Source organism: Cynocephalus volans, chromosome 3, assembly GCF_027409185.1.
Source record: "Cynocephalus volans isolate mCynVol1 chromosome 3, mCynVol1.pri, whole genome shotgun sequence".
Taxonomy (NCBI): domain Eukaryota; kingdom Metazoa; phylum Chordata; class Mammalia; order Dermoptera; family Cynocephalidae; genus Cynocephalus; species Cynocephalus volans.
Genome location: NC_084462.1, coordinates 7,891,338 through 7,904,731, shown reverse-complemented (window position 1 = coordinate 7,904,731; position 13,394 = coordinate 7,891,338). Strand labels below are relative to the sequence as shown.

The 13,394-nt window shown below is 36.6% G+C and overlaps 1 protein-coding gene across 1 annotated transcript; it reads right to left on the bottom strand.

Annotated features, from left to right (window-relative positions):
- Positions 1 to 4,468: 4,468 nt before the first annotated feature.
- LOC134372383 (vomeronasal type-1 receptor 1-like) lies at positions 4,469 to 13,150 on the bottom strand. Its single transcript, XM_063089906.1, has 2 exons — positions 12,992 to 13,150; positions 4,469 to 5,368 (listed from the first exon to the last, which is right to left on the bottom strand). The coding sequence occupies exons 1-2, from the start codon at positions 13,148 to 13,150 to the stop codon at positions 4,469 to 4,471; spliced, it is 1,059 nt and encodes a 352-aa protein (XP_062945976.1).
- Positions 13,151 to 13,394: the final 244 nt, after the last annotated feature.

Below are 13,394 nucleotides of genomic sequence, written 5' to 3'. Positions count from 1 at the left end.
TTGATATAAGAATAGCTATTCTTGCCTGTTTTTGGTTTCCATATGCATGGTGTATCTTTCTCCAACCTTTCACTCTTAGTCTGTTTGTGTCTTTACAGGTGAGGTGAGTCTCTTAAAGACAGCATAAAGCTGGGTCTAGGTTTTTAATCCAATTGTCATTCTGTGTCTTTTGAGTGGTGGATTTAATCCATTTACACTTAGGGTTATTATTAAAAGGTGTTGATGTACTCCAGGCATTCTATTGATTTTTGTTTGGATGTTTTAAATATCTTTTGTTCCTTCCTTTTCCTTTTATTGTTTTCCATGTTTATTGTATTGTTGAGGTGGATAGGTAAAGTTTCTTTCTCTTTGTCATTTGCATTTTTGTTCTACTAGTGGGTTTTGTTCCCTGTTGTGTACTCGTGATAGTTATTTTTGGTTTTTTGGATTCTCGATGCAGTACTCCCTTAAGGATTTCTTGTAGGGCTAGTCATGTGGTGGTGAACTACAACAGTTTCGGTTTGTCTGGGAAATATAGCATTTCTCCCTCATTTCTAAAGATAGCCTTGCTGGGTATATAATTTTTGGCTGGCAATTTTTTCCTTTTAGTATTTTGAATATATCATTCCTTGGTCTTCTGGTCTTAGGGTTTCTGTTCAGAAGTCAGTTATTAATCTATTGGGGGCTCCCTTATAGTTGACTTGATGCTATTTCCTTGCTGCTTTTAGAATTCTCTCTTTCTCTTTGATGTTTGCCAATTTGACTATAATGTGTGTCAGAGAGGACTTTTTAGGTTAAATGTGTTTGGGGATCTTTGAGCCTCCTGGATATGAAAGTCTGTATCTCTCCCTATACTTGGGAAGTTTTCTGGTATTATTTCATTGAATATGTTGCCAATGTCTTTTTCTTTCTCCTCCCCTTCTGGAACACCCATGATCCAAATATTTGTATGCTTCAGGTTGTCTGCTAGCTCTTTTAGATTTTCTTTGGTTTTTAAATTCTTTTCTCTTTCTTTCTTGTTCTTGTTCTTATTCTGATTTTTTTTTTCTTCTGGTCTTCCTGGGGTATTTCAAACATCTACCTCTTCTTATCTTTACTTTTGGCCATCCAACGCCTATGAAAACTTTAACATTTCTGTGAAAGATTACACCTCTTGAGTCTACACCATTTAAGGTGTATGTGGAAGCTCAGTTTTTTAGCCTCCCTTCTAGAAAAATTGTGGCCAGGTGACCTAGACTTTGCCAATCAAAATACACGCATGTGAGATATCAATCTGCAATTTAGTGTCTGCCAACAAAGGAATGAATAAAGAAAATGTGGTATATATAAACAATGAAATACTATTCAGCTGTAAAATAATAATATCTGATTTGCAACAACACAAGTGAATCTCAAGGTCATTACATTAAGTGAAATAATACAGAAAGACAAATGGCAGATGATCTCACTCATATGAGGAATCTAAAAATGTTTATCATATAGAAGGAGTGAGTGGAATAGTGGTTACTAGAAGCTTGGATGGTGGGAAGGAGTGGGGCTGAGATATTTGTTAAAGGATACATAAAATAAGTTAGGAGGAATAAGCTCAAGAGATCTATTGGGCAGCATGGTTAGTCTGGTTAAGGACAATATATTGTATTCTTGAAAAATGCTAAGAGAGAAAATGTTAAGTGTTCTCACCATAAAAATGAAACCTATGTGAGGTAACACATTTGTTAATTATCTAGATTTAACTATTCCTCAGTGTATATATACTTCAAGAATACAGCCAGGTGGTAGATTCCTCTGGGATAAGTGTGTCCTTTGAGATCTTAGCAGGAAACAGAGAGCCCATTCAGAACTGTAATTAAGCTTTTAACACAAAGTATTTATATGGGTGTGGATGGAACTAAGGTATCAAACAAATGGTGATGAAGCACCCCAGGATGCCATTGCCACCCCTAGAACTGAAAGGTCAAGGGGAGAAGAGAGTTGTAGCTAGGGGGTAGGCGCTGCCTAGAGAAGCTGATACCGTGGGTAGACGGGCACAGTCACTGACAAGCTACAGCCTGGCAGGGCATATGTGTCCAATCAAATTCCCTGGCCTTACTCTCCCCACACCTTCTGATTTCCTGACAGGGACTGCCATGGGCTGAGCTCAACCAGGTGGTAAAGAAAGGAAGACGCTGGTTATGCAATCCACAGAATCAGCCTCCAGGATATAGAAAAGGTGAGAGAGGATGAAGAATAAATGCTGTGTGGCCTTTGGACAAAAGCCCATATAGTAATCCCTTGGTATCCACAGGGGATTGGTTCCAGGAAAGCTGTGGAAACCAAAATTCCCAGATGCTCAGGTTCCTTTTGTAACATGTTATAATATTTGTACATATCCATCGCACATCCTTCCCTATACTTTAAATCATCTCTACAGTGGCTATAATATTTGATACTATGTAAATGCTAGACAAATAGTTGTTATACTGTATTTTAAATTTGTATCATTTATTGTTGTATTGTTTACTTTTTATGTATTGTTAGTTTTTACTGTCTCTTTTTTAAATATTTTGATCCACAGTTGATTGAATTCCAAGGATGCAGAACCCATGGGAACAGAGGGTCGACTTTACTACTTTGTGGAATACAGAGTGTGAAGGGAGAGACTGATGGCTGAAAATTTCATCTGAGGAGGAGGAGGATGCAAATCACATGCAAAGAGAAAAAGAAAAAAAAACCTGGGCCAGGGTCCATGGAAATAGAGAGAAGAGGGCAAACATGAACATTTCTAAGAAGGTAGAATGCATAACAGGAGCTAATTTCTCCTGGAAGTGGGGTAAGAGAGAGAAAAGTGATGTTGATTTCGATGGTTGTGTCTCAGCTAATGGCAGATTTTAGTTCAATCATTTTGTTTTGTGTTTTCAGCACTTTCTTTTTAAATTATATTTAAAAACAAATGACATAGAATTTAATGTCTTAAGTATTTTTATGTGTACAGTTAAGTACTGTTAAATATATTCACATTATTTTACAACCATCACCACCATCCATCTCTGTAATTATTTTTAATCTTTCCGAATTGAAACTCTATCCCCGTTATGTATGAACTCCCCGTTTCCCTTTTCACCAGACCCTGGTAGCTACTGTTTTGCTTTCTGCCTCTATGAGTTTGACTATTCTAGGTATCTCAGATAAGTAGCATCATATATTTGTCCTTTGGTGACTGGCTTATTTCACATAGCATAACATCTTCCTGGTCCATCCATGATGTGGCTTGTATCAGTCACAATGTCCTTCATTCTTAACAGTAGTAATATTCCATTGGATATATACACATGAGTGGAATTGCTGTATTATTTGGTAGTTATGAGATACGAGGTGCTCAGTTTCCATCGGTTCAGGTTTGATGACACACACCTGGGTTTCAAGCCATTCATCAGGGTCTCAGTCACCTTCTCCATGCTCTCTCTTGGAGGATTGTTACTCTTGCTTATTGGACCTATTTTTGGCACCAACAGGGAGAAATTGGGACCTCAAAAGGCAGACCTATGCAAATCCAGTGGCTGGACATGCTCTGTAGAAAGGGGTTGTATAACCCTAGTAGGTAAGCATGCTCAGTAAAGTGGAATCTATCCTTTAAATGACTTTCCACTAGAGATGTTAAAGAGCACAGAATATTCTTGAACATATTCAGTGCATGTGATAGAATTTAACCAATGAACATGCCCTAAAAGGAGACCAATTGAGTGGTGCAAGAATATGTTACATAACTGGGAACTGCCCCTTATTGAATATTCCTTAGATAGCATGAAAATGTAGTAGATGGCAAAACTATGCAAGTGGAGTCCTGGTAGAAGGCAGTGCTGCTGCTCACTATCCTAGAGCCAGCCCACAATTAGCCTGAGGTGTGTATTTCTTTCTTTTTATATCAAACTCACCTTTTTCAGGCTGATGTTCACTCTAGAGCCAGCCTGCACTTTGTCTGTGAATGTGTGTTTCTTACTTTTACATGGAACTTGATTTGGGCCCTGTTCAGTCCCTGGAGCTATATCCCAATCTCTGTGAAATCTTTCTCTTATTTGTTAAGTTAAATTTGTTCTCACTTTCTACTGAGACTCTGCTCTTGAATTCTTTCTTTTGGTGGAGTGAAGAATGTGGAAAGATTGAGAAATAAAATAAAATTAAAAAAAATAAATAAACAAATAAATAAAGAATAGTAAAAAAAGAATGTGGATAGAGGACAGGGCAGGTGAAGGCCGGCCATCAGGCCTCCTCAGACCCTCTCCGTAAGTGTCAATTCTAAGTTTAAATTTTTGAGGAACCACCATACACTTGGGTAATTTTCCACATCAAGTTTATTTTCTGACAATGTAAAGAGCAATGTAATATTATGTTATTATCGTGTTTATTCAATATTGAATCCCAAATCCTTCCACATTAACTGACATAGTTTATGATCCTATAAATACTGGGAGAACAGGTGATTAAATAAATGATGCAATGTTCTGGAGGAAACTTAGTGTCCAGAGACCATATCTGGAGCATTTGTCTTCCTTGTCCAGCAAGCAGAGTAGAACTGTGAGACTCGGGTATCACTAAAAATAAACACCAAGGGGCTAAATGTTGAGAAGCCCAAAGACACCAGGGAAGAGATGTTTATCAACCAAGGGATAGGATTTTGAATCTGGGTTACCCAAAATGATAAAGTGCTAGATAGAGAATGAAAAGAGATAAACATGCTCACCAGGATCAGGATAATACATGTGGCTCTAGTTTCATAATTAGCTCTGGGTGAGAGCCTGCTGCTGTGAATGTGTTGGACCCGCTGCTTGTGTCTGTACAGAAAAAGGACCATGAAGCTGCTAGTCCAGACCATGAGGCCCCAAATCATAACATCAGTGAACAAGAAAATGACTGCAGTTACTGAGAATACCAGTCTCCCTAAATCGGGTGAGGAGCAGTATCTGTACATTTTTTCCATGCTCATGTTTTTGGTATTTGTTGGGCCAGTTACATGTTGTACAACAGAAATATTTAACACAAAATGCAAGATCCAGCAAAGAAAACAGCAGAAAACAATGCACTTTGGAGATTTAATTCTGAGTTCCATCCACCCAGAGATACTGGGGCAAAGTTTCGCAGCCTGAAAGCCACTGAGGAGGCAGGTGGTGCTGAGAGTAACCCCTCTGGCCACTCTGTGTAAATAGAAGACAACTTTACATCCAGCCTCATCCAGGAAAGATTTCAATCCCAAAGCTGCCATTGTCTGAGGGATCCCTTTAGAGAGAATAACCAAGTTGTTAGCTAAGACCAGCTGGTTGAGAATCAAGTCTGTGGGTCTCAATCTCTGTGCAGCAATAAAAGTAAAGTTATAAAGGCAAAGGAGTGAAGAATTTCCAAGGATTCCAGCACCAGTCTGAATGAATAAGGTAATACCCCAATTTAAGTTAATATACACCAATCTATCCATGTGGAAAAGATGTTGAAGTTTGAATTTATTTAAATCAGAAGAATCTGGAGACTGAAAAAGAAAATTGGGTTATTTTCATCACATCTGGAAAATGGTTTATCTCAGAAAACCCATTATCCCAAGTGAATATGAACATTAAGAACAGATCATTTGTAAGTAAAAAGATATTTTTTTGCAGAATTATTATTTGTAACAACACAATGACTGGAGTCTACCCAACCTCAATCAAAGAGAACTTGAATAAACCCCAGTGCATCCCCACAGTGAAGCTTGGGGCAGCTGTGTACGTTATAAGGATGTTCTCTTGGCAGCTGACCCTTCAGGAAACACAGTTTTATGGAGGGGGCAGGGATAAAAGAAAAATAAAAGTCAAAACATCTTGTGCAATTACCTTTACTATAACCGAAGATACATAGTATCTTGGTACACTTTTGAGTGTGTCTGTGTCTATAATTTTATATTTATAACATGAAAGAATAAATCAAATCCTTTAAAGGTGGTTATTTGTGAGGGAGAGAGGAAACTGCAGAGAAGACAGGATGAAGTTAGACTAATGTGATTGTGTCTTTCTTGTTTTGGTTTAGAAGGACATAATTTTTTGAATATATAAATAGCAAAATATATTAAGTATAATCCGCAAACCTTAAAATGACCCCCCCAAAAAAACATAATTTCATGAATTTAGGACTTAACCAAGCAAAGAAATTATTTCCACTAAATTTTAAGGAAAATTATTTCTCTATAGTTTAGTAAATAACTTATATTATGTTATATATAAAATATGATGATTTTATGATAAATTTGACCATTGTAAAATAAGATATGTGTAAAATAGTCAATATTATTTAATATTAATTAACATATAAATATGTATAGTCAAAATTACTTAATTTTTCCCTGAGGAAATAGCTGAATCCAGTTAGGACAGTACATAAAGATTAGTTCAGACACTTTTATTATACAAGAAAGCAAAGGAGCTACCAAATGCCATCAGTTTCATATGAGTAGACCAGAAAAGACTATCATGAAGGATTCCCAATAGAAAAGGATGGGAATTTGCCGTAGCAATAAACATTTTAAATATGTTGTAAACATTTATTTATTTTATTTTTTATGTACTGGAACATAATTGATTGTACAGATCTGTGGGGTAAAGCATTGAATATCAATAGCTGTGTGCAATACGTGATGCTCAAATCAGGATAATTAGTATAGTTAACATTATACAATGTAATAGCTTTTTGTGGTCCTTTACCAATTTCTCCCTAATCCCAACTCCCCTATCCCTTTCCCACCTCTGGTGGCCTCAGTTCTGTTTTCTCATTTTAAACATTCAACAAATTACTGTGATTGTTGCATCTTTCAGTTATTATTTATTTATTTATTGGCCCACTATGAGTGAGGACACGTGGAATTTCTCTTTCTATGTCTAGCTTATTTCACTTAATTTTCATTAAGTTCATCCATGTTGCTGCAAATGGCAGAATTTCACTCTTCTTTATAGCAGAGTCGTATTCTCTTGTGTATATATACCACATTTTCCTTATCCAGTCATCTGTCGATGGACATTTAGGTTGGTTCCAACTCTTGGCTATTTTTAAAACAGCCGTGAAAATCATGGGAGTGCAGGTATCCCTTCGACATGTTGATTTCCATTCCTTTGGTTAAATACTCATCAGTGGAACTGCTTAATCTCATGACACTTCTAACCATAGTCATTTAAGTAAACTCCATACTGTTTTCCACAATAGCTACACTAATTTACAGTCCTGCCTACAGTGTGGGAAGTTCTCCTATCTCTGAATCCTCACCAGCATTTGTTATTCTGTCTTTTCGATAATGGCCTGTCTGACTAGGGTGAGATGATATCTCAAGGTGGTTTTTGACTCGCATTTCCCTGATGCTTAGTGATGTTGAGCATTTCTTCATGTGTCTGTTTGTCACTTATGTATCTTCCTTTGAGAAATGCCTATTTAGCTCCTCTTGCCATTTTTTCAAATTGGGTACATTTTTTCTTCTCTTAAGGTGTTCGAGTTCCTTGTATTCTGGATATTAATCCTTTGTGGGATGCAAAGTTTGCAAATATTTCCCCCCACTCTGTAGGTTGTCTTTTCACTCTGCTAATTGTTTCTTTACCTGTGCAGCAGAAACTTTTTAGCTTTAGTTAATCCCATTTGTTTATTTTTTCTTCTGTTGTCTGTGCTTTTGGGGACTTATTCATAAATTCTTTGCCCAGTCCTACATCCTGAAGTGTTTCCTCTATGTTTCTTTTAAGAGTTTTATAGTTTCAGGGTTTCTAATTAAGTCTTTATTCCATTTTGAGTTGAATTTGAAACATTGGAAGTGGTACGGGTCTAATTTCATTCTTCTACAATATGGATGTCCATTTTCTCCAGCACCATTTATTGGAGAAGCAATCTTTTCCTCAATGTATATTCTTGTTGCCTTTATCAAAGATTAATTGGTTGTTAAGTTTGTGGGTTGATTTCTGGGTACTCTATTCTGCTCCATTAGTCTGAGTGTCTGTTTTTATGCCAGAACCAAACTGTTTTGGTTATTATAGCTTCATAGTATAATTTAAAGTCAGGTAGTGTTATATATACCTCTGGATTTACTTATTTATTTTTTGCTCAGGATTCCTTTTGCTGTTTGCCATCTTTTGTTGTTTCATATAAATATTAGCATTGTTTTTTTTCTATTTCTGTGAGTAATGTCATTGGTATTTTGTTGGAAATTGCATTTGATCTTTAGAATGCTTTCTGTAGTTTAAGCATTTTTACAATGTTAATTCTTCTAGTCCAAGAACCTAGAATATCTTTTCATCTTTTTGTTCCTCTATTTTTAGCAGTGATTTGTTATTCTTGCTGTAGAGATCTCTCTTCTCCTTGATATTCTTTCTTTGGTGACTATTTTAAGTAGGATTAATTTCTTGATTTCTTTTTTTGCTAGTTCACTCCTGGAGTACAAAAGTGCTACTAACTTTTGTGTGTTGATTTTGTATGCTACAAGTTTACAGCATTTATTTATCAGATCTAAGAGTTTCTTCGTAGAGTCTTTAGTCTTTTCTATATACAGGATCAAGTCCTCAGCAAACAGGGACAGTTTGACTTTGTCTGGATGCATTTTATTTCTTTCTCTTGCCTGATTGCTCTGGCTAGTACTTACAATACTATGTTAAAAGGGGCAGTGAGAGTGAGCATCCTTGTCTTGTTCCCATTCTTAATGGAAAAGCTATCAGCTTTTCCACATTCTGGATGATATAGTTGGTGTGCTTGTCATAAATGGCTTTTATTGTATTGAGATACTTTCCTTCTAAACCTAATTTGCTGAGAGTCTTTATCATGAAGGGATGTTGAATTTTGTCAAATGACTTTTCTGCATCTATCAATTTTTGATCGTGATCATGTAATTTTTGTACTTAATTTTGCTGAAATGATGTTCCACATTTATTGACTTGCATATGTTGAAGCATCCTTGCATCCCTGGAATGAATCCCACTTGATCATGTTCTATAATTCTCTTGATGTGTTGCTGTTCTGTTTGCTCATATACATGTTTATCAGAGATAAGGGTCTGTAGTTTTCTTTTTGTAGTATCTTTGTCTGGTTTTTATATCAGGGTGATGCTGGCTTCATAGAATGAGATTGGGAGAATGGCCTCTATTTCAACTCCTTGGAAAAGTTTGAGTAGAATTGGTAATAATTCCTCTTTAAAAATTTGGTAGAATTCATCAGTAAATCCATCTGGTCCTGGAATTTTTTTAGTTGGGTTACTACTGATTAGTTATTCAATCTTGTTACTTGTTATTGGTCTCTTTGGCTTTTCTATTTCTTCTAGATTCTGTCTTGATAGTTTGCACGCATCCAGAAATTTAGTCATTTCTTCCAATTTTTCAAATTTGTTCGTGTATATTTGTTTATAATAGTCTCTAATGATTCTTTCTATTTCTGTGATATCAGTTGTAATGTCCATTTTATTTCTGTGTTTTCTTATTTTTGTCCTCTCATAATTTTTTAGTTAGTCTAGCTAATGGCTTGTCTGTTTTGTTTATCTTCTTGAAAAACCAACTTTTTGTTTCACTGTTCTTTTATATCATTTTGGGGCCTGTATTTCTATTTATTTATTTATTTATTATTTATTTATTTAATTTTTTAATTGTTATGAACATTCATGAGATACATAGCTGATTGTCACCCCTGTGCCCAACACGTGAAGGCCAGATTCATACTGGCAGCATGCCCTTTACCACAAATTGCATTTGTACCCCTTGTCCCTCACCCAGTTATCCCCATCCTCCCTCACCCTCCCTCGAGCTCCCCTCTCCACTTTGTAGCCCAAGGTATGTTCTCTCCCTGTGCAAGTCCAACGCACCACTTTGGTCTTTCTTTCCTTCTTTCTTTTTCTCTTCGCTCCCACTATTTCATTTACTTCAGCTCTGATCTTAATTATTTCTTTCCTCCTAATAATTTTGGGTTTATATTGTTCTTGTTTTTCTAGTTCTTTTTGTTTTGTATTAGGTTATTTGAAATCTTTCTATTCTTTTGATGTGATTATTTGAATATACTTCCCTCTTTGGAAAGCTTTTGTAGTATCCCACAAGTTTTGTTTTTTCATTTTTTTCAAGTGAAACATACTTGTTCAAACATATTTATAGGGTGGAGAGTTGACTATCAATATTTGTGTACAGTATCTGATGATCAAATCTATATTATTAGCATGTTCATCATTACAAGTTTTAATTATCCTTTGTGTCCCTTACCCATTTACTCCCAAACTCCCCTTGCCCTCCCCCTTTCCCACGTCTGCTAACTACAGGTCTGATCTCTCCTATTGAAAGTTAAATGTTTTATTGTGGCCTTTCTTTCTTTCTTTCTTCCTTTCTCTTTCTTTCTTAGCTCCCACTTACTAGTGAAGACATGTGGTATTTCTCTTTCTATGCCTGGCATATTTCATTTAACGTAATTTTCTTCAAGGTCACCCATATTGCTGCAAATGGCAGAATTTCTTTTTTTTATGGCTAAGTAGTATTTCATTGTGTGTATATACCACATTTTCTTTATCTAGTCATCCACTGATGGGCATTTAGTTTAGTTCCACATCATGGCTATTGTAAGTAGAGTTGTGATTTACATGGGAATGCAGGTATCCCTTCAGCATGATTATTTCCATTATTTTGAGTATCCCACATGTTTTAGGAAGGGTTGTCTTTATTTTCATTAGTTTGAAGAAATTTTATTCCTATCATTCCTATTAATTACTTCTTGGACCCATAAGTTGTTCATGAGCATGTTGTTGAATTTCCATGTACATGTGTACTTTCCAGAGTTTTGTTTGTTGCTGTTTCTAGTTTTAATCCATTGTGGTCTGAAAAGATACTTGAAATGATTTCAATTTTAAAAAAATTGTTGAGACATTCTTTGTGACCTACCATGTGGTCTAACCTGGAGACTGTTCTGCGTGCTGATGAGAAGAATGTATATTCTATGGTTGCTGGATGAAATGTTCCATAGATATTTCGTTCATTTACATTTAGGATAATTATTGAAATGTGTTGTTTTATTCCAGGCATTTCATTGATTTTCATTTGGATGTTTGAAATATCATTTATTCCTTTCTTCCCCATGATTGTTTGTCTTTGGTGTTTGTTGGTCACTTTTTTTTTTTTGAGGAGACAGGATACAGGTTCTCTCTTTTTTCTTTGCATTTTTGTTCTACCAGTGCTTTTGTTCTTTCTTGTTTATTCATGGTACTGATTATCAATTTGTGGGTTCCAGATGCAGCTCTCCTTTGAGGATTTCTTATACCACTGGTCATTTTGTAGGTAATTCCCATTTTTTGTTTGTCTGTAAAATGCACTATTTCTCCATTATTTCTTCCGGATAGCCTTGCTGGGTATAGTATTCTTTGCTGGAATTTATTTATTTATTTTTTGAGAATTTTGAATATATCATCCCATTCTTTCTGGCATGTAGAGTTTCCGTTGAAAAGTCTCCTTTAGTCTGACGGGGACTCCCTTACAGGTGACTTGAAACTATTGTCTTACTGTTCTTAAGATTCTCTTTGTTTTTGAATTTTGCCAGTTTGACTATAATGTGTGTCATTGAGGAGCTTTTTGGATTGAATCTGTTTGGGGATCTTTGTATCTGAGGGTCCACCTCTCTCCCTGTACCTTGGATGTTTTCTGGTATTATTTCACTGAATAAGTTTTTGATGCCTTTTCCTTTTTCTTTCCCTTCGGGAACGCCCATGATTCAGATGTTTATTCACTTGAGGTTATCTGCTAGCTTGCTTATAGCTTGCTTTAAATCTTCATTAAAATTTTTTTTCCTTTGTTTTGACGCCATGGGTTATTTTGAAGACCTTTTTCAAGATCAGAAATTCTTTTTTCTTCTTGCTCATACCTGCTGTTTAAGCTTTCAGTTGTGCTGTTTATTTCATTGAATGATCTTCCAGTTTTGTGAGTTCTGCTACATTCCTTTTTAAGATATTGATCTCATTGTAAATTTCCTCCTTCATAACTTAGATACTTTTTCTCATTTGATTTTATTGAATAACTGAGTCTTCTTGTATCTCATTGAGTTTCCTTAAGATTTTTGCTTGGAATTCCTTTGCATTCATTTCAGTGGTTTCCTGCTCTATGGGATCTGGTACTTGAGAATTCCTGTATTCCTTTGGTAATGTCATATTTTCTTTTTCTTTTTTCCCCTGTATTTCTAGTATATCTCTGTTGGTTGTTGGTTATTTGGTAGAGCTCTTCTTCTATTACTCTGGAGGGTACTTAAAGGAGAGAGATGTGTGTCCTCCTGTAGATGTGTTTTATATTGACTGTTAAGTATGGGGTTTCAGTATTGATTCCAGGTAGATGCACTAGTGTAGTCTCCATGGGGTACTTCTCCTCTCTTAAGTGTTGAAGTCGCATGTGAGTATTTCCACGTCCTACATACTGGGGCATATAATGATTCCTTGCTGAAATTAGTGACACTGTGTTGGTTTGTTGAGGATGTGGGCAAGCTCTTGATTTCTTGGAAGAAGTGTATGTGTGCCCTGTTGCTCTCTGGCTGGGGTGATTTTACTGGGAAGCCTTGTTAGTACCTTAACTAGCATCCCATAGCCTTGATATGTGTACTGGGGCATACTGGAGCTCTCCAGTTGAAATGGATAACCCTGGGTAGGGACTCTTTTTTCTCTTTCCTACAGGCAGAGGCTCCTCCTCAGTCCTTGCTTTCCCCAATTGGGGGATAGTTTGGTGGCAACTGGGAATATTCTTCCTTACTCTATTTAGGTGTCCTGTGTTTCTGCAGTCTCTGCAGGGATCTGCATGTGTCTCCACTAGATCAAGGCCATTGTGTGGGCTGTGCAAGTACCTCACAACCTCAGATGTGCTACTCCATGTGGCAGTGTAATTTCCCCTGTTAGTTGGGACACTGAGTCATGGGTCTGCACTCACTCACCTCTTTCCCCAGGTTCTGCTGGTGACTCACCTTCTATCAAAGTAGTTGAGTGGTCAGTGTGCCACCTGCACAGTGGCATTGGCTGCTGCAGTGGCTATGTCTGTGGCAGATCACCCACACGGTAGCAGTATCTGGCCCTGGCATGGGATGCGCTTGGCTCCTGAGGTTTCTCACACTCTTGCCGTCTGTCTTCTGGGGCTGATCGCAGCTGCTGAAGATTCCATGAGCTTCTGCCATCAGCTGGGCAGGGGCTCCCCGCTGTTACTGAAATCTCCATGTGTGCTCCTGCCATCTGTTCACATTTGTCATAGATTAAAACAAATAAATATTTGCAAACCCTCTATGTTTAATACTGATAAAATCAAAATAAAACAAAAACACCTCACATTTGGGTTATGGTAAATACCTAACTCACCAGACTGAAAAATTAGAAATCAGGTAAAGGATCAACATGACTTTTTTATATGCACTATTCCCAAAGAAATTTTCTCTTCTCTTCTAGAAGTTTTCTATCTAATAAT